This window comes from Polypterus senegalus, chromosome 10 (genome assembly GCF_016835505.1).
Source record: "Polypterus senegalus isolate Bchr_013 chromosome 10, ASM1683550v1, whole genome shotgun sequence".
Lineage (NCBI taxonomy): Eukaryota > Metazoa > Chordata > Cladistia > Polypteriformes > Polypteridae > Polypterus > Polypterus senegalus.
In genome coordinates, this window is record NC_053163.1 from 129,794,873 (window position 1) to 129,821,950 (window position 27,078).

General features: G+C 38.2%; 1 protein-coding gene across 3 annotated transcripts; it reads right to left on the reverse strand.

Moving 5' to 3' along the window:
* Window positions 1-4,917: 4,917 nt before the first annotated feature.
* Window positions 4,918-26,806, reverse strand: acsbg2 (acyl-CoA synthetase bubblegum family member 2). Of its 3 annotated transcripts, none has more exons than XM_039766628.1 (15): window positions 26,699-26,806; window positions 23,496-23,577; window positions 23,304-23,410; window positions 21,031-21,299; window positions 20,832-20,920; window positions 20,614-20,734; window positions 20,417-20,497; window positions 20,183-20,332; window positions 15,957-16,133; window positions 13,869-14,050; window positions 10,548-10,781; window positions 10,247-10,464; window positions 9,845-9,984; window positions 5,250-5,496; window positions 4,918-5,160 (listed from the first exon to the last, which is right to left on the reverse strand). In XM_039766628.1, the coding sequence occupies exons 2-15, from the start codon at window positions 23,510-23,512 to the stop codon at window positions 5,042-5,044; spliced, it is 2,151 nt and encodes a 716-aa protein (XP_039622562.1). In that variant the 5' UTR covers window positions 23,513-23,577; window positions 26,699-26,806; the 3' UTR covers window positions 4,918-5,041. The 3 variants fall into 3 exon arrangements, with proteins under 3 accessions (XP_039622562.1, XP_039622563.1, XP_039622564.1); XM_039766629.1 differs by lacking the exon at window positions 26,699-26,806 and adding an exon at window positions 25,363-25,462; XM_039766630.1 differs by lacking the exon at window positions 26,699-26,806 and adding an exon at window positions 24,644-24,793.
* Window positions 26,807-27,078: the final 272 nt, after the last annotated feature.

A 27,078-nucleotide genomic window follows, 5' to 3' on the forward strand; every position in this document is an offset into this window, starting at 1 on the left:
TCTTGAGAGGTTTGGGGCAGGATTGGCACTCTAGCCAGTGTATGTTTCAGTGTGGTGCTGAGGTGTCACCCACTGCACTCGGGTCCCTATCAAGGTGGTCTGGCGTGTGGTGGGTGTGACAACGCACTATAAGCGTATGCTCCCAACCTCTCTCTCTTAAATCGTGTCGTGAATTATCACTTTCTGACTAAGGGGAAGCACTTTAGGCTTAGACTCACTACTCTTGCACTTTGCAGCCATTATTACAATAAATAAGGCCTTTTTGCAAAACTGGCACTGGGATATCATGACAGTGAATGCGATCAGTGAGATGGTTCAAACCGCAGCCTGCAACACCTACGACAAGTCACAGAACGGCCATGGTGACTGTCATGAAGTGCCCCGAGTCGACTAACCCTCCTGTAACCTTTATGTATCCAATGGCCGTATTGGCTGACGACGTGGCCATTCCGTTATGTCGGGGTGTCAAGTGACCAACCTCGAAGGCATTGTGGGATACACTTTGTTTGTAGCGCAAGACTGGCTGGGAGTTCCTCAGGGAAGTGAAGGCAGAGGAGTCCTCTATAGCTGCGACTCGGCTGGTGGGCTTCTCCATGTTACAGTCTGTGTACTACCCTACCCTCTCGGCAGGTGGTCTGAAACTTCCAAACCATTTACAGTATTGTTGAATTTTTTTTTCTTCATTTCAAACCCCATCGTCAACCGTGGATATTTGTGGGGGAGCAGTGCAGGATTTACGTATAAGCTACACAAGCTATAGCTTAGGGCCCCCGCCTTCTTGGGGGGCCCCCCAAAACAAATCATATTTGGCACTTACATACAATATCTGGACTTATAAAGGGCCCCATCTCTCAAATAGCTTAGGGGGGGGAGAACTACTGTATGTGCTCCAGTGCTATTGAGACCTCATGGAGAAGTACAGGTTTGACACGATCAGGACTTCTCAGGGTACCCCCTGAATTCTTTGACATGATCTGAACTTCATGGGCACCAACCATTGCTTCAAAGTGATTGGGACTTAACAGGGGACACCCACACACCCCTTTTATTTGCTTCAACGCAATTGGGACTCTGCAGCAATGATACGGAAGTGGAGTGCGGTGCGATGGCTTCAGAGTTACCTGTTGTTTCAGAACCGTGTTGGTAAAGAGTACGAAAGCTGGTATTGAAAACAAAGTCAAAATTTTAGTACCAATCTTTTTAACACTAGCCACTAGCATTCGAACTGGCCAACAACATGCAAAAATGATGAGAAAATGAGTAAACACTGAAATTACCTTACAATAATCTACCATCTAAAGATTAGCTGGGTAACCTCGTTACTGTTGTTTATGCCTGAAAAAATGAGCCAAAAGCATCAAATGTTTTACAAAAAAGTGTAACGGAAAAATGTAAACACTAAAACGTCAGGATCATTCCAGCAGGAGCGGTACGTCTAATGTCCACTGCTGTTCCGATGCAGATTTAATATACATGCTTCATGTGATGCGTTTCGAAACGGTCACCAACACATGTAGGCACTCTTCACAATGAGGCCTAAGATTTTTTTTATATATTTTTCTGCATGACAGGGTAGAACGTCACTGCCAGACCAGCAAGATCAGCCTGCCCATTGTATAGGCCACCACGACGCAAGGTATAGCGTCGACTTTTACATTTCGCCTCCCACGGTCATTGGCAGTTGCTGCATTATGAACAGCACTTGAGAGGCACAGGTCTGTCTTGTTGATTGCCATTGATTTTCCTTTTTGTGCACAGTTACCACACCCTGCTGCCACTCAACACGTTCACGCTGCCAGACTGACGGGGCATGACAAGCAAGTGGCATTGTGTTTTACTCAAACGGCTTGTTTAGACCGGGGTTACTCGTAAATAAGAAACAAGGAGACGCAGCACTGTCAGCACCAAACACGATCATCACCGAAGCTAAGCAAGTTGGAATCTACTGAATGGGTGTCAGTGTCACTGTTCTTCTTAACCTCTGGTGACCAATTCACATCATCACCACCACTCGATTTCAGCAATGGGCCCAACAGCTTTTCATTTACCATTGCCAATGCCCTGTCCCACTCGTGAGTATTGGCGAGTTAGCACAGGGTTGCCAGTGGCAGAAAGCAAACTTTTTTTTTTTGTAGCCTATTATATTCCACTAGATGGCAGCAGAAAATTGTCCCAGGAGTTATTTGAGCTTAACACTAAAGTGGATCATTCATGTCACTCCAAGTCTGACTCGGGTCTAACTGCACTTCCATAGAATTCCATGCCCAAGTCACACTGGGGGTTAACACCATGGAGGTTAAGCCGATGTCATGTTACACAACTCCTAATTCTGGGGTATGTTAGACTTGCAGACTACAGTTGCTCATTTGTTCACCAGAACACATCAGTTTAAAAGTCTGGAAATTACTGGGCACCAGATTTAGGGCCCGAGTCTTCCACCGACTTAAATTGGGGGAAATTGAACACAAAGCTGCAGCTTGAGAGAATCGCTTCACTCGGACTTTCATGAAAGAAAAGACAGATCCTTGTACAAACAAATGTGCAAAATGAAATTAAAACGCTCATGTTGAATATCCTGCAGTCTGGTGGTGTTTACTGCGCAGTTACAAATTAGAGCTTGTAAAATAAGTGAACAAACTATTTTTGCAGATGCCAGATTCAGTAGTAAAACTGTGACCATCTTCTACAACTCCACTACTCATTGAACTCATTTTGTGAAAATGAATTACAGTGGTACCTCGGTATACGTCCGCTTTAGAATAAGTCTAACTTGGCATACGTCCTGTTTGGATGTGGTAAAAATTTTAATTGGTATACGACCTTTGTTTGGAATATGACTGGCATGCTAGAACACCGCACACTACCCTTGTTGACCTCTCTGGAGACAAAGCCACGACTGCCCACGAGCGTCAGTACGCCAGTTGCTAGCATTAAGTTAACAACTCGCACTATAACTCTCTGTGAATTTTCACTTGATTTTGTGTTTTTTCGCGTAAATTTGAATTGATTGTTGAAAAGTATGAAGGTGGCATGCGTATACTGGACTTGGCTGCTGCATATTGTATGCCGAGAACGATGTTATCTGCGATTGTGAAAAACAAAGACGTTATTAAAACGTAAAGTGAGGTTAAATTTTCATTTATTTCATCTAATTGCTTTTGTATTTATGTACTTTAGTATTAAGCAGTGTTTAAATTATTTTATACAACCCCATTAATGTATAATATGCCAATAACAGGATTTTTTTTTCATGGGAATGGATTAATCATGTTCCCTTTATTTCTTATGGGAAAAACTTTTTGGTATACGCCCTGTTTGGTAAAAGTTAAAGGGTCTGGAACGGATTAAGGACATATGCCGAGGTACCACTGTAGTTAAAAGATACCAATTTTCAGGAAGTCTTCAACTGGTTAAAAACTTGAAGTTAGCTGGGCCAAAAGGGCCCACTAGATGTGGAGAAGTTAGCTAATGGTTTAAAAATAAAAAATGAATAATGAAGAATATTGTCCTCCAAACCACATCTGAGACACAACAGAGGCAGAAATAGTGGGTATGCCACTAGGGTTCTACTGTTTTAGGTTTTAGAAGTCTGTCACAATTTATGCAGTTTCGAATGGACGAGCCTGTTGGGTTGAGTGGTCTGATCTCATCACAGTTTTTCTAATATTTCTAACAGCTCCCCCAATTCTTCGAGGTACTGGGTGGAAAAAAATAACCAAGCTCAGGTGGAGTTTACAGACTGTTCTACACGGCACCACTCAAGCTTTATTAAATCCCAATAGCTCCATTTACTTTTAACACTTTTTCTTAATATGGCAAAAACCTTACTTTTATTTTACAATTTCTATTTATTTATTTTTTTAAATGGGATTACAAACCCCCATCTTTTCCCAATTCATATACAGAACTGGGCTTTATCATTAGCCCACTGACTTGGCAAGCATTCATCATTAAAACCAATTATAGTCACGTCTTTCTATTATAATAAAAAGATCCTGTGACAAGACAAGACTTTCTCAGAGAGACACTTTCAAGTCCCATGAGACAAGACTTGGTGCCAAAGAGATTTAACTAGGCCCGGGACCGGAAATAAAGGGCAAAGAGCAGATGACAAAGCAGAATGTCGTAAAGAATTCAAAAACATTGGCGTGATGCACATGCATAGCAGGTTAGAGATAATGGAGGTACGAAAATTCGAAAGTCTCAAAAAAAAAAAAAAAAAAAGATAGTAAAAAAATCGCATTGACACAAGCAAATGGAAGTTACTCCCCGGTGAAACAACGGAACAGCTAAAGAGATTGAATATATTGTTCAGATTTAAACTTCGAGTCGGAGACTTGTAGATTGTCTAATTTGTGTTGCCATCAGGTAAAAGTAGTGTTTCTTCCCAATGAAGAGGATATCAGCGAGAATTAAAACATTTGTTGTTTGGTGAAAGTGAGATCCACAAATGTGAGCAGCAGAGATGCAAAGTGGCTGGCACAAAGTCCCCTAGTGATATATTGGTTTTTTTTTTTGCAGAAAACCTTCAAATGGCCACATTTTTTCCGTAACTTTGCAATTTCTTTATGTAGAATATATGAGAAGCTGCTGCTTCAAGTACCCAACAATTTGCAAAGCTAGAAGTTGCAAACCCACCAGTTTGTCCGAGTCATCGTTTTAAACACTGCAGAAAAATAGAAGTTAATGGGACACTTCATTATTAACTCTGAGCAAACAAAAAAAAAAAAAAAAATTACACGACTGTCTAACACATCCACATGAAGTTCACACAATCCAGGTGCTCTGAAGATCATCTATTTACAAAGTATCACTCATTTTAAAAGGTGGGTGTTAAGAGTACAAAAATGTTTAAAATTACACCTTCTGCACCAAACAGCATGAAGCCATCTTTAAAGAACAACAATTCCACCAAAGTCACTCAAATGATTCTGGGTTTATTTTATCACCGGTTGAAAAAAAAATTTCAATAAATTAAATTCACATATACCAAACAGAAGCAGCACATCTGTACACAAAAAGCAGACATCTGAAAACCTGGCTATTTGACTGGCAGAGGATTCTCTGGAGTTACTGGGGTCACCACATCCTTGTAGAAGTTTTCAATTTGGTCCTTGTACATCTTCATTACAACTGGTCTTTTAAGTTTCATTGTTGGCCCTTAAAAAGGAGTAAAGGTTGAAATTTATAGTGGAAGAGAAAAGCATTTCTTGACAAGAACAAACACTTCCCACATGTACCCAGCTTACCAAGTTCTCCTCCAGGCATCGAAAAGTCCTTTTCCAGTAGCAACCATTTTTGGATTTTCTGGGCATTGGAAGTGGCCTGCTCATTGACCTGGGTAATGCCTTCATGAATGGCAGCATACATAGCTTTATCCTTTCCACCAACAATATCAGACACCTTTGTTGCACTGCTACCCATGTTCCGACAAAACTCTATTGCTTCAGGGGCAAGATCATCCTCTGGGTCACCTGTGTCGGGATTGACGTTACTCTGCAGCAAAGGGGGTAAAAAATGAAGCAGTGGATACCAAGGCAGAAGAGGCACTTAGAAAATTAACAGGTTAAGGTTACATTACATCTTGCCTGAAGAAGAGGCCTGAGTTGCCTCAAAAGCTTGCATATTGTAATCTTTTTAGTTAGCCAATAAAAGGTGTCATTTTGCTTGGCTTTTCTCTACAGGTTAAGGGAAAAAAAACTAAACTTCAGTCTTCCCACTAGAGGGCGCTGTTAGGCCAGGTATTGCAACAGCTTACAGCACGGGCCTGAAGCACTTGCACATTAGCCAGCAGTTTCAATGTGCATCATTTTAATAACATTTAAAAATGAAACTTTAGAGGGGGATATTATAGTCATGGGGAACATTAATTACCAAAATTTCAACTGCGCTAACCTTACTAATAGCAGAACACATAGGCAGGAGTTTTCAGATGTAATCAGTTTAGCACCGCATGTTAAAAACACTATTACTTACAGAAGTCTGCCCAGATTTAGTATTCTGTAATAACTAGGATTGAATTGAGGATGTAGAGGTGACTGAACTATTAGGATCAAGTGACCATAATATAATATCGTTCAGTGTTTTGGCAGAGCAGAGCAAAAATTAAAACTGTTAAAAGTTTAAATTTAGTATGGCAAATTTTCAGCAGATACAGCCAAGTCTAAAAGGTATAAACTGGCATAAGCTGACAATTGTGAAATAGTGGAATAGGTTTTAAAATGTTACTTAAAGCAGGACAAGTACTGTAAATCCAAAAATCTGAAAGCTGTATTTACAGTAAAGAAAACTTTGCAGTAGGTAAATAAGGAGACGAGAAAAGAAGCTTAAAAAAAAAAAAAAAAAAAGCCAGCTATATAGAGGTGTAGAAGACAGGACTCCAGTGCCAACCAAATAGCACATGAAATCATGAGAACAACAATTAAAACGGATGTTACGGAAGTTAAGACAGTCAGAGAGAAACTGCATAAAAAGTGAAAGATGATCCAAAGAAGATTCTTTCAGTAGCAAAAAAAATACGAGGAGTCTACGAGGAGGAGCATATCAGGAACACTAATGGAGAGAACAGACAGTGAAATGAGAAATGCTCAAAACCTACACATGAAAACTTCATTAACAATTAAGTGGATATCCTCCCAGCAGTAACAAGGACTACTAAAGAGGTGATTTGGAAATGGTAGAGGGATAAGTGCTGCTTAGATTAAAGAGGCTGAAATCTAACAAAATCACCAGGACCAGATACCATTTATCCTTGCAGCCTAAAGAAGTTAATTAGTGCACATATAACAACTTGACATTTTTTGAAACTCACAGCATACAGAGAAAATTCTTATGGACTGGAAAAACAGCAAATATTATTAAAAGGGTGACTGAGCAGATCCAAGTAACTATTGGTAATTAAACATAAAATCACAGGTAAGTCAATGGAAGGAATTATTCAAGGACTGAGCAACACATCAAGGACAGGAGTTTCAGTGAAAAGTCAAGATGGGTGAGGCTGTGTTTCACTAACATGCTGGAATTTATGAGGAAGCAACAAAAGCACATGATAAGAGGAGTGCCATATGATATTAAATTATTTCAGAAAATCAAGTTAAATAAGGCCCCATATGAAAGGTTGGTCATTTAACTAAAAGAAGTGAGAGTTCAGGGTGTAGTGTGCACATGGGTGCAAAATTTGCTAAAAACACAGGGAGCAAAGGGATATAGTACAAGGAACCTTATCAGAATTAGGTATGAATTATGTTAAAAGAAATGTCTCTCAGGGTCAGCGCTAGGGCCACAGGGGTTTTTAAAATATATAAATTAAAATACAAGCTGGTTAAATTTGAAGACAAAAACTAGGTGGAATGGGAACTAAGCTGGAATCAGACAAATCATTACAGAAGGATTTGGACAGAATACAGGCTATGGCAGATGAAATTTAATGCAAGTAAATATAAGGTAATACACATAGGAAGCTGAAAATGTTAGATACGATTAAAAAATAGCAGGTCCGAAACTTCAAGTACCACTTATGAGAAAGACCTGGGAGTCACAGTGAACTTCTCTTCATCAATGTCCAGATAGCGTACAGAGAAGCCATTAAGAAGGCAAACAGCATGTTAGGCTATGTAGCACAATGTTTAGAGTTCACGTCAATAGAGGTTATGCTTAAGCTCTAGAACACACTGGTGAGGCCTCACCTGGAGTATCGCATGCAGTTTTGGCCTCCAGACTACCAAAAAGACTCAGTAGTGCTAAGGGAAAGTCAAGAGAAGAGCAACAAGGCAGATTCCAAGATTGCAGGGTATGAATTAGAGGGAAAGATGAAAGGAATTAATAGTTAGCATGACTGAAGTTTTTAAAACTCTGACAGAACAAGTACAGTAGATGGAGTCTGTTACTTTAACACGTGTTCGACAAGATCACATGGACACAGTGTGAAGTTTACCTTTAACAAGTGTCAAACATTACAAAAGTTGTTTTTTTTTTTCCACAGAGAAAACCCATACATACATGGAATAAATTATCAGGTTGTGTGGTAGACAGAAGGACCTTTAGAGACATTCAAAGCCTGACTTGATTTTACTTTGGAGAAATAAGGTGGACAGGATTGGTGAGCTTTGTTGGGCTGAATGACCTGTTCTGGTCAAAACTTTAATGTTCTAATGTAAATAATGCTGTAAGTCTACACCAAAAGCTCATGTCCTTTGTCTCATTTTCAATGCCAGCATACTTGAGTACAGAGCCACACTAACAAAACTGTGCCAGATACTTATGGACTGCACTGTATACAGTATTCAGATCATGGAGCAAGCTATGCAGTACTGAACAATAAAATGCATTTCCCACTGAATTATAAAGTGAATTATTGATCTCATTGAAGGTATATGTAAGGGTTGTTTTTAGAGAAGAAAAAAAAAAAATACACATGGTGACCTCTACTGTTAGTCAAGTCTAGTACTACAAAAATAGGACACAAAGAAAAAAACTAATGTTAAATAGCTTCTTTTTTGTAAATGTCTTTTTGAAAGGCACCAGTGTGCAGATGAATTTAAAATAAGGTGCCATTCATTCATCAGCAGACTGCTAATTCTTTGAAGATACAATCATGTACAAACTTTTTTGCTGTAAAATGCTAAAGGGCATCTCGTCCTGATCAATAACACAGTTTACATCAGATGTTTCTTAGTTTCAGTCCTGCTTTCTCACGGTTACTCTTGTGTTTTACCAGTTTTTTGTTTTAGTGCAAATCCAAAAATTGCAATGTGGGTTTACCAACGTTTTTACTGTAATTTAGAAAGCAATAATGTTTGTTACATGGAGAGAATTTAGTGTTTTTTTTTTTTTTTAATCCTGGATTTAAAAATTATCATCCAGATAATGTCTTGTGCTATTCAGTGGCATTTGCCCAGTGTTGGCTCTACTTATCAATCATTATTATTAGGACTCAATTGAGGGAACAGACTTCAGAGAAAAAACTAATCAAAAAATAAGACTGAAGCACTTAAAGCAATGGCAAAAATTCAAATATTTCTAAATTTCTTATCCAGAAACAGCGATATAATCAAACAATGACATCAAATCAAGGGACAGGGAAAAAGACACCCCTCCCTCAGGATTGTAAATAAGTTTGAAACAAAAACACAGCTAGCCCTTCCAAGACTAAACCCAAAAGCAACTGCTTTAGATAAACTGTTGGACGCAAGCCAGTGCTAAACTCATCCCATACAAATAGCTCATTAAAACTCATGGCTGGCTAGTTATAGAAAATATTAGTTCATATCATGTTCATAAGTAGAAAATGTCAGATATTTACCCTTTTACTGAAGCACAGTTTCAGCTTTAATGGGATGGGTACAATTTCAAACTAGGTAGGCGACACAATAATGCAGTAGGTAGTTCTGCTCTGTTTCAGCAACCACTGACACAGGTCGAATCTGGCAGCAACTTTGTATAGTTTACACTCTTTTACCATGCCGGCGTCATTGTAATCTGGTAGGTCTGATTTTTCTCTTACAAACCAAAGATCTGTGCATCAAGTTAACAGTTAAAATTCAAATGGACCATACGTTAAAATGTGGATGAGCGCCCCTGAAATGGATTCAAACTTGAACTGGAATAATTTTCAGAAAATAGGTACATGAAATGGTCAGATGAAGGCCAAACTTATTCTTAGTACTTGTTAATTTGCAATTCACTATTCTCACTAAAAGGCTGTGCTGCACCCCCTTCCTGATGCACTCTCCATTTCCACACTGTTTTATCAACTCAGGAAAACTACTAATACCAGCCCTGAAAAGGAGTATGGTAGCTGACATATTCCAATAAACACACAACAGCAAAAAGCAATCCATTGTACCTTGAGTGTCAGCAACATGGACAGGAACTTTCTTCGGTCCCCAATGAGCATGGCATTGCTGATAAAAGGTAACATCTCCTTAACAGAATCCTCAATAGGGACTGGAGGGATATTCTCACCACCAGCAGTAATAATCAATTCTGTAATATTAAACTGAAAATTAATACTAGTAGGGATATACAGTAAAAAGCAAGTTGACAAGACACAGTACAGATGGTATAGAAAAACAAACATTAAAAATGTTCAACCATTGAATGGCTGGTTTAAAAGGTACTAGAGACTTTCTCAATCTTCTCTTGAAAACAGCTATGAGGAACCCTTTATCACAGAAAAGGATATCTTGACTGCACTTATCAACTTTCTGAACCAATTTCCCTCCATTATCAAAAATACCCCATTTACCTTTTATTCTGCCGGTAATGAAGAGAAAGCCATCCTCATCATGTTTCCCCAGGTCCCCAGAATGAAGCCAGCCTTCCTCATCAAGACTTTCCATGGTCTTCTCCTCCATGTTCAGATAGCCCATAAATACATGACGTCCCCAAAAGCAGACCTCACCAACTCCCTCATTATCAGGGTTGAGAATCTTCGTATCGCAACCTGGGATCTCCTTTCCACAACTGTGAAAGCCCACACAAATAACCACATGAGTTAGCAAGTGCTGTGCTAAACTCACCATGTACAGGATGTAAGTGAGGCCTACCTGGTGAGTCTGAAGGCACTTGGAACAGAAATGGTATGGGGCCCTGTGCTCTCACTCATGCCATACAGCTCGTACACAGGAATATCAAGGCTGAGGAAGAACTCCAATGTGTCTCTGGTTATGGGTGCTGCCCCTGTGTAGCATTTGGTGCAGCGATCAAGACCAAGGGCCTTACGAACCTTCTTGAACACCAACTTTTTTGCCAAGCGATAGTTGAGTGTTAATGAAGAGCTCCTAGAAACACAAGTCAAAATGTAAACAAAATTGAGAGAAAAAAAAACACAAAACAAAAACAACAACACACACCTCAAGCAAAAATTACTAGCAAATACAATTTTCATTACCTTTCATGACCTCTTCTCATTCTCCTTCAAAATTAAAGAGGTCACTCCCAAACACTGATTCATCATTTATATGATTTGCGGGGCCAGTTAATATGGTACAAACAGATTTTATTGCCGATCACTTATTGTACATAATTTTTCTGTTGCTGAGTTGCCTTCATGCAAAGACATTTTAAATACTTGTACACCTGATATTAAATAATATCCAACATTTCAAGCTATAAATCTCAGAACAAACACACTGTCTTTTCTTCTTTTTCTCTTAACGACTGTGTTAACTGTTCATTTCAGCTACATGGAAATAAAGCTTGCAAATTACAATTATACAGATTATAATAAAAATCCACTAAAAAAAACTTTAAAAAAAAAAGTTTGTAAAATTTTTATTTTTTGTTTGCTGCCTTAAATATGGCAACATATTCTAATAAAAATTATCTGAAAAAGAGAGGTCCACACTGTAACACCTAGGGTCTTGTTGCCTTGAAACAAGATATTCGAATCTGCTTCTTTGTAGCCTTTAATTTAGGAAGTATTAATCTGCTTGAAAAAAACAAAAAGATGCAGTAAAACCTCACATCTCAATAACTGCAAAACCTCAGTGCCGCTTGCAACTTCTGCAACTGACTTTTCCAGCAAGCATATTCTCAAGTATGCAAAAGTGTAAATACAGTACAAGCATTTGTACTGTAGATGCCATCAAAAGAATCAGACTTTAAACTAACTTACGACTACAAAAAATAGATTGCAACAACAACTTCACATAGACAATCCAATTGACAGGACCAAACCTTCTTAACAGCATCACAAGGCATGCCACACAGATTCACTGCCGACTTTAGAGGAGAAATGAACACCAACCATAACTTCAGATACTTTGAGTTAACCACTTCAACAGAAACCTATTAATACAAGATGGAGCCACACTTATGCCAAATAATCTAAGGAGTTGATGACTGACTCACAGAGAACTTTCATCACGGCGTAACTTTAATTCAGGAGACTAGCAACACTAGGCATTAACAGTTCTCCTCTCCACAGCCTGACAGATAGCACCAGCACATTATTGTATATGAAGCCGATTCATCAACAGAACTGTCAGTGTGCTTTCACAAAAATATACAGTACATTATTCACAGTGCTATATATTGCATAGTATATGCAGGGTTGTGAGAAAATAAGAACCAGACCTTGAATTACAGGCTTGACAGAGTCAGGGATATCCCCCAGTATAACAACAAATAGGGGAATTTTATTGTCTTGGAGGGGATCTCAGCATAGGTTGTATGAAGAATACGATCAACACAGACCAAACTAAAATTACTGACATTTTCTTTCCAGTAAATGAAAAATAGATGCAGCTTAAAACAAAAATTCTTAAAACAAAAAAAAAAAAATTCTTTGTAACGCCACACGTTTTAAACCTGACTTTTTTGTTCTCAGAACAATCATTTTGCCAGCTTTGTGATATCTGCTGTTAGATTTTGTTGATTGTGTCAGTATATGGAAAAGCCATGAGCAGAGAGTCATATTTGATGGAAAGTCAAATTAATTCAAATGTCATAAACCTGAGGCACTTTTTAAAATCCTTCCAACCACACTCCCCTTTTAATTTGTGCCAAAATTTGGACTACCTTTGTGAAATCAGACTTGTAGATTTACAAATGTTTCAGAATTCCTATAACACACTCTTGGTTCTTTTGTTGAAAACATCTCTCAAATACACAAGTGATCGGGCTTTCTTGTTGCTAATGTCTGTATATTAAGGCAGAATATGACATTAAAATGGACCAACAAGTGCAGAGAATACTCTTAATTGGAGAAGGTATCCCACTAGCTCCCGTATCATTCACATGTGTCGTGTGCTTTAGTCTTGATTTGAAAAAAATCCAATAGACAATATAAATTTAGTGTTTTCCGATTAGTTTTGTACAATTAAGCACAACGTTTCAGGAGCCCAGTTTAATGTGCACCTCTGAGATTATGTGCTTCCATTAGCACATTGCCTCTTGTACTTACAAGCTGAACCACACAAATGTCTGAAAGCTTTGAAACACTATCTAAATGTTATTTAAAAATTATGCATACGTAAATGTGTAAATGGATTGGATGACATCCCAGCACACAAGGTTGGGTCCTGTTTTGTGCCCGGTGTAGCCAGGAGAGGCACCAACACACAGTAACTGTGAAATGAAAAACGCTAGTTAGGAAATGGATGGTTGGAAGAACTGTAGCTATGCTCATAACTGAAGTGTAAAATGTGAAGCCTCCTTTAACATGGGCTGTGTATGGCATTGTATTAAAAAGCCAATAATCTTGTCACTTACTCAGTTGACAGTTGAATTATGTCCTGCCATTTTATAAACTGCTCAATCCAGATCATTGTAAAGGAGGTGCTTGGAGCCAGTCCTCCCTAAAAAAAAGCTGGGCTATCCCATTCCGAGCCACAATTCAAGCCGGAGAACAAACATACCAATGTAGAGGTAACCAATCAAAGTAGCATGGTGGCACAATGGTTAACAGACAAGCTCTAAATACCAATTATCACTAACTGAAAATTGTAGGAGGGTTCCCCATCTCCACAGGTTTTCTTCCAAAGATGTGCATTTTAGATTAGCTAGTGGCTCTAATTTGGCCCTAGTTACTACATGCATTCATGTGCCCTGCAATGGACTACACTCTTTCTTGCTCCAATTGCTACTGGGTTGAGCTCCAGCTCTGAGACTTTGATTTAGCTACTCGTTTTTGTAACTAGCGTATCCAGTTCTCAATGACTAATTCTCAACCATAATGTATAACTAAGTACAAGTAACTGGGACAAAAGTGAAGGGATTTGTGTGTGCTATTTGTATATCGGATTACATAATATTAAACATTAGGAATACGTTTTTTTTTTTTAAACAAATTCAATGTAACATAAATTTGGATGAATATTTTGACTCATACACTTCATCCACCACTGCTCTACCCAAATGCTTACCCATTCATCCTGCTCAAGTTGGTTTGTAGTCCAACATCTTTGGCCCAAGCAGCCACTTTCCTTCGCACTGTTGTGGACTTGGCACCAACTGATTTCATCTTCTCCTGCATCTTCTCCCAGACACGGGGGACACCCATAAAGGCTGTGGGTCGGACTTCCTTTAGAGTATTTGCTAAAGAGCCCTGTGTTCAGAGCAAAATTAATCTTTAGCAATAGGCTTCGCTCAAATATACAGCACTTAAGATATTTAAAAACAAAAAACAAACAGCTTACTCCAAAGTGAGAAATGCTTTGTTTGTGTCTCAAGAGTGTGTTTGCATGTCCATAATAGCTTTGTTTGTGTCTCAAGAGTGTGTTTGCATGTCCATAATAAGCCAGTTAGTCATAAAAATGCGGTTTAATAAAAAAAAAAAAAAGCTATACATACCCTTATTCCAAGTTAAATAAACCAGGATATTGGTAACTGAGTAAGTGGGTTAACACACAAAGATTTCTCTGCAATTAACCCGGTTATTTGGCCATGTAAACCCTTAACTGGGTTACAGTTAAGTATTTCATAGTCTATGCATGTTTGCTGCACTCGGCCTGTGCATGTATTAGCTTTGCAAACATTTTCAGTCACAAATGATAGAAAACGTTGGGAGTGTCCAAAAACAAAAATTTCCTGAGGCAAATGCTCAGCCAATCGCATATGTTCTTCTCCTGGTTGAAGAAATGTCTCAGTTTTAGAAATCACTAATTTTATGTAGATGAGCTGAACGTACAGTGCCAAGGTTAGCAATACAATTTCAGAAACAGTGTTGGGGTGTAACAGCTTAAATGTAACAAGAGTTATGTAGTGCGATTATTTTATAAAAAGTTTGGAGGAACCTATGGATTCCAATAATGTAAAAATGCCCATATTATTATTATCCAAGCAGGACTGGGTGTAAGACAAAACATACCCCAATAATGCCATACCTTTGCAGGGCTCAATCACACAGCATAGCAGAAAACATGTGCCGTGTACATTATGGTATTTGTTATACATATGTTGAAATAGTACAATCAAGAGATGTAGTAGCCAGTGTTAATAAATAATATGAACTGTCAGGGGCTCAGGTCAGGAATGAATGTTAATTACTTCACACCACATAAAGGATTAAACTTACTAATAAAACAGACAATTATGTTTGGCAGTGTTTCTGGTCAGTTTCATATATGGTCTTAGGATGTAATATCAAAAAATACTGGCCAGTCAAATGTGCAGTTTTTCCATACAAAAAATAAACTAGTAACATGAAAGTATTGCACTATTTAAAACACATTACATTTTATAATTAGTAACTATATAACCTATTCAGTTACTGGTTTGTAAATAATAAGTGTCATATCAAAGTCACTTTTAAAAGTACAATTCTCCATACTGCTAGTGAGACACAGGCTCCATGCTCATTTTCAGAAGGCAGCTGATGGCGTTCAACCTTTTATTTTGTTTTATGGTGGGGCAGCTTTGTTATAAGTGAGGGCAGAATTAGTCAAGAGATTGGCCAATGATTCAAAGTAGCAGAGGCAGTTTTGAAAATGTTACATCAGATTGTGAGGTAAAGCAGGATTTAAGCTCACTGTGGAATAAATCAGATTTACCATTCAGTCTACATGCCAGTTGCAAATTACATTAATGATCTTGCACACACTTATGAAAATAAGGTAACTGCACAAGCCTGTTGGACTCATTTGCTACTAAAAACCATAGTACCTCTGAATCTGGAAAAACTAATGCAAGATGGTTTTGACATGTACTTGTATTTGATTGCCCCCATGCACCCAAAAAATATGGTGCAGTAAATCAAGATGAATACAAATCTCTCAACTGATCCGGTGCACCTGTAAAAATGTCCTCAAGTCAAGAAGGGGATAGTTAGAGAATAAATTGGCCTGATCTGTCAAACATTCTGTACTGCCACCACTGTCATCAACAGAACATGTGGATGGAAAGGCAAAAACCCGAAGCAGGTTCTGTTGATATAGGAGACTTGCTCCTATCATTATGTTGTACAAAAATAGATTTTATACCTCAAAACAGTGAAGTAATAATATGCATCTTACCTTTAAGGCATCTGGCTGTGCAAAGTAGGTGCTGGCACCATGCTGAATTGGCAACCAAAGGTCTATCATTTGAGCCGCAATGTGGCTGAGAGGAAGATAACTGATCACAGTTTCCTGCATGTCAGGGGCATCCCTCAGCTGCACCATCTTTCCAGTAGCATATGCGGTCCATGTGATCTGCAGTATAGTTAAAAGAGAGCAAAAAGTTAGAGTCCCACATCAGTACAGTACACAAACACTTCAAAACAACAGATGTAGAGATTAAAATGTATCCGCAGTCTATAAATTGGGAGACGTAGCTGGAAAATAAAAAAGAGAAGGTAAGCAATCGTGTCTGAATCAAATGTGAAGTTTGTTACAGCCTTGGCCACTTTTTTAGATATGATTTTAAAAAGTTACTCATACTATTAAAACCTACTTGCTGAAACATGCATATACTGTACTGTCATACTTCCAATGCAAATACAACCTTTAAAGAAAAGAAAGAAAGACTATAGCACTGCCCAGTTTATTTTCATTTGTGTGAAAGCAGTTGGTCTTATTCTTCTCCTAATGCTATAACATTGTTGTAAAATCTACCTTCTAGTATTCAAAGCCTTCTAGTATTTAAAGCTTTACATGTATGTAAAATGCCCGATAGCTAGATACCATTTGTATTAATAAAAGGCAAAACTGTCTAAAAACAGTTAAGGAAAATATTCATTTGTTGAACATATGACTCACAGCAACAATAACCTAACAGCATTTAAAATAAGGGGACTGGCAGGTTAAACTAGAATGGCCATAATCATCGCCAGAGAAATTGCACCAACGTCATACACAGACTTGTATGCAGCAGATGAAATTTATGCAAATAAAATAAGGATTTACACAGAAGAAGTAAAAATATTAAATTATACACTTGAAGAGTGAAACTTTAAAGTACACCTTGTAAAAAGGACTGTATATACATGGTAAAGGCAGTTAACAGAATAGTAGGTTACAAAGCACTCTGGTAGAGTAGAAAATAAAAGGGACATTACGCTTAAGCACTACAATGCGATTGTTAGGCATTATAAAAACAAACATAACAGAGCTACAGAAAAGCAGAGTTGAGCTACCAGATTGATTCTTTGACAATGGGCCATGACCCAAGAGGAAAATAATTTAAATTGCATTATTCTTTCCACTTTAATAAAATCAAACATTAAATGGTAACACATTTATAAAATTGTAATTGAATTACTATGGTAGATGTCAGCTGTTACTTTAAAATGATTCCCATCTATGATCTATGTTCTAAAAGTAAACCACACACAAATCTTAAAAATGATGCAGTTACTCAGAAGTGAAATAGATAATACTTAGTGGAGTTAGAAAAACTTCTTTGCCATTTAGCTAAAGACATGAAACTTAGGATGGTACATCTAGGGCAGTAGGTATCTGCTAACAAATGTCATTGAAATTCAAATGTATAGGGGTTAAAAACACCTCACAATAGGGGAAAAAAAACCCAAAAATGCCTTGACAGATTTGATTGAAATTTGGGGATGTTGTAGAAATGCTGACACTTTTTTGTTAATATCTGTCTCTAATAATGTTCTAGGAAATGGGACATTCTTACACACCGTGTCCCCCGTCAAATTGATAACAGCGATCAAAGTGAGAAAGGGGGTGTGCCAGTTTATGCAAATGGAGGCCATCTGCAGAAGTGAAGTGAATGGAGGAAAGTATGGTGAAGCACAAAGACACCATATTTGTCAACTGCTGACTGTGAGAGTAGCAAATGATCCAGTAAAAAATTATTAAATATACTGTATATCACCCACCTATCTGCAACCTTGTGCAAATGCAGAAGTGGGAACTAGAATTATCACAAGTCAATGTGCTGCTCCAGATTTCATCAGCATCACAAAGTTTAAAAAAAAAGAACATTGATAAAAGCAATGTTTTTTCCCCCCCTCAACATATTTGGAATGACAATTTCACTATGTCGTTGGATTAGGGCGTTTATCTTAGAGCAGTGTTTCTCAACCTTCATGGCTTTGGAACCCAGTTTAACCTTTTGAAGTTCCTGGACTATGGCATTTGAAGAGACTGCAATTTCTCCCCCATAATGAATATGCACGATTAGAAGAGCAGGGGTAACAGAGCACAGTTAGAAAACAGGTAAAAACATAACACAGTGTTGTCGACTGCTGTCGCCTTTGACAGGCTTTATCTGAAATAAAGGGACTATGCTACTTTTTTTGTTTAAATCATTGCAGAGCCTTACAATTTTGAAAAAGCCAACACTGTTGTGCACTTGCACATCATTAAGTTTACTATATCAGTAGCACATTTTGAAGAAAAAAAAAAAGAAGAAAATAAAAAGCAAATTAATTGAAGCAGCTAAGCCATGATTGAGTAGAATGTGGGAAGATATTTTTCTACAGCAGATGGAATTGCTGTTTACCAGAATGCGATTGCTTTTGAGCAAGTAACAGTAATTAACTTTGTTGGTAAACAAATATTTTAAGTAGTTTTTAGCTTTGAATGAATCAACTTTAAATCACTTTTTTAATATTATGGAAATTCTAATGCAATCTCTTTCACACCAACATCAACCTGGACTGTATGTAGCATGTTTCACAGAAAACCACTCAATATTATATATAATGTATTATAATGTACAGTATATATATTAGCTATACAGAAAAATACATCTGACACAACTGATAAACAAATGGCACAAGAACTGCACCCCTTTGACTGAGAAAATTTTATACACAACTAGAGTGCACATAAAAGTTAAATATCTAGTTTCTGTCTCAACCAGAATTCTTTACCAAAGCAGAATAACCATTACGTAAAGATATACACATGTGCCAATCTTAAATAAAATGTTATCAATTTTCCTAACTTTTCACAAGATTAAAAAACAAAAACAAAACAAACTGTAGACTGCTCATTAAAGGTATCCTAAACATCTTCATTCAACTGCAAAACCACTTCTTTGCAGGATTTTGTTGAAAAAGGATAGCTTAATTTGGTTTCATCTAGTAATTAGTACTAGGTTCTTCTGCTTTATAGCAATATCTGTACACAGCAGCACATGTTTATGTTGTTTGCTCATTTGGTTCACTTGCTAAGTACAAGGTTAACATCACAAGTTCAGTTTCTTTTTTTGTCATGTTTCCAGTATTTAAATGTCCCCACTCTCGCAGAATAAGCAAAAAAAAAAAAAAATAGTTTTGAATTATTGCATAAAATGGCTGCTTAATCACAAAGTCATTAATGAACAACCTGTTAAAATGTATTAAACACAATTAGTGACTTGAGAGATTAAAAGAGATTAAAACTGAACTTGTATCTTCCACACAAACATTTATTTAGTGAAGGATCATCTGTGTAATGTGTGAAGATCTTTTGAGCCAGGTCTGCAAGACTGTCCATCCACAGCTATTGGTATTGTATCATACAAATTTAGTGGTTTCAATCAAATAAACCTTCCTGAAAATTCTTCTCACTTAGGTTAACTCAATTTAAATAATGCATGTTAGAAAGGACTGATGAGCAAAAAGGATAGAAAAGGCACACAATGCAACAAAGTGCATGAAAGCCGACAGAACCTATGATAACACAGAATAACCAATGTGCTTTGACTTTCATCAAAGCAGAAAGTTTTCACAATTGGAACCAGCATTATTTACTCAAGCTTTTCACTACGCTAATCAAGAGACCACCTTGTCTGGACACCACTGTCCAGACATGAAAGAGGATAGGACTAATATTGTAGGCTCATTAAGATTTGATAAAGTTTAACTACAATTTAGCCATTTTATTTAAGGCATAGAGTTGGTCATTACTGTGGAAACCCCAACCAGTAGTGCAGGCTTCAAGAAGGGTAGTATGCTCAATATTTATTTAACAACCAAGTAACCGTCCAGCAAAAAAATAATCCATTTTCATTACAGCTATTTAATCATTTCAGAGAATTTGCTTTTTAAAAATACAGCAGCTTTTGCAAGAGCTAAAAACCACAGCCTTGACGATGAAGTAAACTTTTCTGCACTCACATTTTCTACCACTTCCTATCTAAAAATGTCAATAGCTTATAATGGCATAACATTTTTGGCCACAAGATCAGCACTACTCTATCAACTAATGGCTGTGTTTGTTCAGTGCAGCTTGCATTTGACCACTGGCCTTTTCCCTTTGCTCAACTGTCCCATACCCAGCTGACTATTCCTTACAGCTCTACTTACGTTATCATGGCTGAGCATTACTCCTTTGGGATTTCCTGTAGTACCAGATGTGTATATCAGTGTGCAGCATTGATTGGGCTTCTGGGAATTGATGACTGTATCCAGTTCCTTGTCAGGGACATCCTTTCCTACTTCCATGAATTCTGCCCACTACGGAAGCATGAGACCAGTCTTCAGAATATAGCTGAATGCAACATTTAACTTACTATATCTACGTGCAGACTTTAACCCTACCGTGTAAAGATTTGGCTTCTTCTCTTTCAGAGTTTCCTTATATTGGATAATAGCCTTCAGATGTGGTAGTCTGTCCTGAATCTAAAAAAAAAAAATTTTTTACAAATCATGTCCAATGAAAGGGGAAATAAAAAAATCTACTAACAAAGCATAGCACTTTCAGCAAGATAAGTACACACTCCCGTATCCATGCTTACTTGAAGGATTTTTGTTAGTTGCTTATGGTTTTCCACTACAATGATATTTGCATGACAGTTTTCAGCAACATACTGGCAGGCATCTGCAGAATTGGTTGTATAAATTCCAACAGCAAAACCCCTGCAACAGGAGGAACATAAAAACAGAGTATACTGGAAGAATCCTTTCCCAAACAATGACAAGAAGCAAGAAGAAGATAGGATGTGCAATTACTTACCCTGCCAAAATGGAACCGATATCAGCTATAAACCACTCAGGAGAGTTAAAGCCTAGAATCCCAACACCATGGAAACGCTGCAGACCAAGCTGTAAAAGATGGATTAACAATATTATACAAAAGAAAAAAAAAGAAAGTGTGTTTATAAAGGTGGTTGAGAAGATAGACAAGAGAGGATCTTTCTAGATCAACTGCGCACCTTCAAAAAGCTTTTGGCAGCTGCACGGCATTGTTGGTAATATTCCTTGTAAGTCAGTGTATTCCACTGCTCTCCCTCCTTTGCTGCTAGTGCCACATAGTCCCCAAACTTGTCCACAGCACGTGTTAGCAACTGATGGACAGTGATAGGGGATTTGGCGGCATGGCCAGATTCTCTGATACGCAACTTTACTTCTCCATCTCCTTGACTGGTCCACAATTTCAAATCCAAGTTTTCCAAGTGGAGAGAGTCTGGCCGCAATACCTCTCCTATTAAAAAAACATGGATTATCACTCCATCATACATCCATTCTCATCATTCTAGGGTGTTCCCTAATCTTTTTTTACTGCCACTCACATGCAAGCAGAAAACCCTGTTATTTTAATTGTACTTGTTACTAAAGTAGTAATTATGGATTTGGGGGAAACAAAACACATTCCTAATGTATAATCCACATAGTGGAGTGACAGGCATGAAACATGTAATCTTTACGATGAAATCAACCAAACAGCCTAGTCCCCAGCCACACTCTCCCAAACTCCCCACCTCCCCCACTCTTCCAAATCATGACTCAGACTTCATAGAACCAACACTACATGGCTTGCTGCCAAAAAAAGACTTGAAAAGGCCTTTTCCTTTTGAGCAGCACACGTCGGTCATTGAGTCACATCCCAGACAATCTAAACACTGCATCCAAACTGGGGGGGCAGTTGGCAGCTATCCAGCAGGGCTCCTGTGGAAACATGCAACTAGTCCATTTGGCTTAACCACTTCATTAAATTCACATGGGCACTTTTTAGTGTTTTATAAGTTCACATTACCATTTCAAAATATCAATGACATATCATCACCTCGGGCTTGGTGGGTGGAGTGGAGAGATGCCGGTGGGTAGCTGCTCTACCCATGTACTGCAGAAAGCATCTACACCCAGTGTTGGGATAATGGCACGCTGGCATTTGACCTTGTGACGCAGCAGTTTTGTGGTCTCACAGATTGCTGCAATTCAGCATACATGGCGGTATTAGGTAATATTCTTGCCATGATTCAGAGGCGATTCTTTTCATGTTCATTTAAAATTGCTACAAATCATGATGCCTTATTGGCACAAAACTCTAAAACTAGATCAGTCTCACTATAAAATGGATTTTAGTAAATGTTTACCAACAAGAAACTAGGATTTTTTTTTTTTTTTTTTTAAACTAGAAGTAACCAATTACTTTTCTCAGCCCAAACATGGCATCTTCAGCTCTCTTTTCAACATAAAAAGAAAAATCCTATTTCGTCATGCTTGATCTTGACTTGACTACAGAGCATATTTTGCTTTTCCTTATGATTCGTGCAAACAACATGCCACATAAAGAACAGTGTTGATTGGCATTAGGAGTTTGCAATGTATGTTGTGAATAGAGCAGTCTTTTTAGTATAACAAGTTTTTTTTCATATTTAGTATCTTGTGTGCACAGTACAATTACATACTGTACCTATTTGCCCACAAGCTATGCTGGAGATGGAACCAAATTATTAGCAGTACTGTGTTTGGTCACCATCTTGCTTCTCTTCCCAATTCGTTATTATTTTCACATGTTGGGGTATGAGACTCCCTCTTGGAAGTCAGAGCTTGTGTTAGGATATGATATTGATGGGGTCCCCTTAAAACTTTGAGTCTCATTGGTACTGGCCCACTTCAAGCAGTGTGCACAAATTCAATTCCACCCGGGGGAGTAAATGCTAACATTAAATTTTATTTTTAATTTTTTTCGTTTTTATTACTATTTAATTTAATATTGTTTCTTTGTATCAGTATACTGCTGCTGGATTATGTGAATTTCCCCTTGGGATTAATAAAGTATCTATCTATCTATCAAAACCAAACATGCATCACCATGCCACCACTTTCCTTGTCTGGCACACAAACCTCACTGTATAGAAATACCTGCACTCTTTCTCATTTAGAATTTGTGAACAACTTACTAATTTGATACCTTCCTTCAACTACAGCACCCTCCACACTCTAGAAAGTCTCTGCAAATGTTTGGAGCCAATTGACAATGTTTCCAGCCAGTCAGCAATGGACGATATCAACCACCATCAGCACAGCAGTACTTTTACATTAGGACCAATCAAATTTAAAGTAGCAAGTAGGTACCCTATATTCACATGTAGCATAAAATGAACCACTAAATTAAGAGGGCTTCCAAATAGTGTCCAGAATATACATGTTCACTTGCACTTAATTTTCACACAAGTCCAAAAAATCGCCCCTACCACCATACCATTGGTCGATTTTGGAGTCTCTTTCAGTTCTGTTCCAGGCATCTCTGTGGAGTTGAAATTCACATTATTGGCCTCTTTTTCAAGACCATTGGATGCAGTTAAATCTCTAAGGAAGAAAACAAAAACATTCTTTTAAAATGATATCCTGCTACCACTCAGAACTTAAAATGATTAACAAATACTATACGTACAAGGGATGAGTCTCCATGGAGATGCTGTTCACTATAATAAGACTGGTCCTTAGGGGGCACTACTACAGCAGGAACAGAAATGCTGGGGTTTTAATAAAATAGGAAAAAAATTCAAGGTGAGGAGCCAAGGAAACTAAATATAAGCAATAAATAAAAACTTCAGTGATAAACATTCTAGTTCCAAAGCATTACATCTCTGCAGTCCAGCATTTACAGAATACTTGCAGGGGTTAAAATTAAGTTATCTAATTTAGAACCCAAGTTAGAGGATCTGGCTATTATGAATACGCATTACTAATGCAGTGAGAAATAAAATCATTCACATTTGAAGGTAACCCCTCCCATAAGCAAAGAGTCCAATTGGCTGCAGAATCACACCACACAATATATCCCATAAATGGTTATTATCCTGTTACATCATTCAGGAAAGCCCTTGAGAGAGAGAGAGAGAGAGAGAGAGAGAGAGGGACAAAATACCACTCACGCCTCCCACACTTGCTGAAGCTTTCAGGAAACATCTGCCTTCAAAACAGGATTGATTTCATATCTTATTATAAAGCACACTGTCTGACAATGACGCCTACACAGTTTCTGTAATGGGAGTTGTTGAATATGAAGACTACCTAAACATATGAAAAAATAACCCTTCCTGGAGATAGGGAAGGGCACTATATACTCAAGTGCAGCCAGTGGAAAAATACAGGTAAGAGATCGACATGTACACAGAAACTTCGTACACTGCAAATAACTGTCCAAGATAAAGTAAACATTACAATCAAGAACATTTAAGATGTACTCAGCATGACTGCGTTTCTCAGCCATTATATGCATTTCCTGGCAATGGAGAAGTCTCCTCTCTAGATTTGGCATCTACTCTTCATGTGGACTGTACTACTACCCTTTGAAATTAGTTGCATATCTACCGACCACAAGATGTGTACCATAATTTGCAAGATATAGAAATTTTATATATAGGAGAAGGGAAAAAAAATTATCCCAGGTAAATTCAAACTAGCAAGCAAGCCATTCTGTCTATATTAAACATCCACCATCTTAACTGGACAAATACCTTGTTTATTTGTGTTCTTCCAACACCTACACAAAAACTAATTCCGTTGTCTTCGCTTGATATCCTATACCTACTGTACCTGAAGCTTCTTGTCAAAATTAGCAGGTCAGCTCAAAGGGAAGTGTCCATTTCTACCACATATTTTTCTTTTAATCCATCCTCCATCAAGTGAGCTGTTCTCCCTCTGGGACCATCTTGCTCATTAACAGAACACACACACACACGCCAATGTATCCTGGAAGCAGAAAGGTGATCACTCAATCACCATCTGGCTAGCCAAACTTCACACCCTGAGACAAAGTTTCAAACAGTGGCTCGGGTATTGAACAAAGGTCTGTAACTCACCTACCCCGAAGAAGATATACGGACCATTAATGACAATGTAAGCAAAGTGTTAGCCATATATTAATACTTGCAAATTAAGATGATAACAAGGATGTAAAGTATGGTCACATAACTATTTACTGCTTACAAGAACTACACATGCCAATGTGTTATATTGGGGAAGAAAAAAAAAAAAAAAGAGGACTACTGAGGAGACAAACACCATGTTTCGCATCTATCAAGTTAATCCCAGTATACAAGGTACAAACCTCTGTCTGTTTTTAATATAAAAAATATCCTGCAGAATGTTTTATCTTATCAAAAAAGAGTATTAGCTATTTCTAGAGGATTTGCAATTAAACATCTTTCCATATAAACACCTGGGGTTTAGCACGCAAACAATTTCCATGAAGGCCAGTTACTACTATATTTAACACAGAAACTATACATAGCACACCCATCTATTCTCCTTACCTGCCAAACCTGCCACTGGCTAATCAGCAGCACATTTATGACCGATCCCCATCCACAGGCAACTTGCAGATGCGTCCCTCAAGAGACACTAGGCATGATATAGGAAGACTATATAAACCAATCAGAGAGCAGCCAGTGATTCTGCTAAGTCATGTGATGTATGATCCCATCTGGCCACCTCCACAGAGTCAGGGGTGTGCACTTGGAGAGGTTACTGCCGTTCACTGGCACCATTTTCAGCGTTGTATTGTGACACTGTTTACATTGCTTTAAACACACTCCGATTACATCGACTTTAGTTTTCCTGAGGTTAGCTCCCATAACTAAAACAAACCCAATAATAGCCTCACATTTCAAACAGCGACTAACCCAACTGTACAAAAGTACTCATGAGAAGGAGTTCAAAATTATTGCAGTATAATGACGGCAAAGCGGGTATGAACACGTGTCATAACATTTGTTGGTATGAATCGGACAAACAGAAAATGTCTCCTGTTCCAAGAGATGCTGCAGAACTTGTTCTTTAAGTTAACCACGTTTACTCACGCTAAATAAAAAGGAAATCACCCGAATGCATTCGCTCCTCCACCCCCATCTCCAGCAACTCACAGGTGTATAATCTCCATTTTCATATAGCAATACCAATAAATGCATAGGGATATTTAACCCTTTATTCACACCCTCTTTATGGAAGGAATGTCATTAGGAATGTCACAATCTTGTCTGGAGGTTCGCGCTCATCCTTTATGGAGGGTCATCCATTGTATGGCTACTGTTATGAATATGCAAATGAAAGACAGGCTCAATTCCACAGAAGAGAAGTGGCTTGATATAGCTTAGGACGCGAAGGTTATCCCTGCCGTAAATAGGAGGAGTTCCATATAATATTTTAAACTGTCTATTCACTGGGAGGGCGTATCTGTTTCCAACAGATACAAATCCATAGGTTCTCCTTCGTTTCGTAATAAATGAATTTACTTGTGGGGGTGGCCAATTTACAAACACATACACACTTATCAATGGCAAAGTAGCCAAGTGCCAGATTAAAAAATAAATAAATAAATATTTAAAAAGTCCAAACAGGCAGCCACTATAATCCCTGAGGCAACGCACAATCCCCAACACAAACGGTCCATTAATACAGCCCACGCCCAGCCGGTTTCGAGTAGAGAACACGCGCTTTTTTCTCCTTCGGCGTAACCGGCATTAACTGATCCGGCGTGTGCTTCCTCATCCTCACCCTACACGACCTCTTGCTCCACAGCTACAAAAAATGTATAACATGCTGGTATTATTATAAATTTTAAAGAGAATAGATAAAAACAGAAATACTGACCTGAACTAATACACCACCCGGCAATCAAAGCGCCACGCGGAGCGCCAATCAATCTACCTCCACTTACAAGCGGAAGAAATGAACAGGAAAACGAAGGGGGCGTTGCCGACGCGGGGCGGGGTATGGGCTCGGCATACAGCTGGTTGGTTTCTCGCCAGCAGAAGTTCTCGACGTCTCTGCGGAGTGTGTGGGAGTCAGTAATGTGCATCGTGCATCTGTCAAGTATGTCACTGTCAGAAGGTTATGGCTCTAAAAAAAGGAGAACATTATATGTGACGATATTGTATTGAGCTGCAACGTGGCATATCAGTTGTCTTAAGTTATCCACTGGCCTGTTCTATTCATGGCGCCCAATTTAAACTGTTTTGTGGCCCATTAAT

Excerpts from the sequence above, each read along its gene's own strand:
- acsbg2 (XM_039766628.1), bottom strand. Across the intron at positions 20,333-20,416 it reads AGAAGCCAAATCTTTACACG|TGGGCAGAATTCATGGAAGT; the intron begins GTAGGGTTAAAG and ends ATGCTTCCGTAG. Across the intron at positions 9,985-10,246 it reads CATTACCGGCAGAATAAAAG|AATTGATTATTACTGCTGGT; the intron begins GTAAATGGGGTA and ends TTAATATTACAG.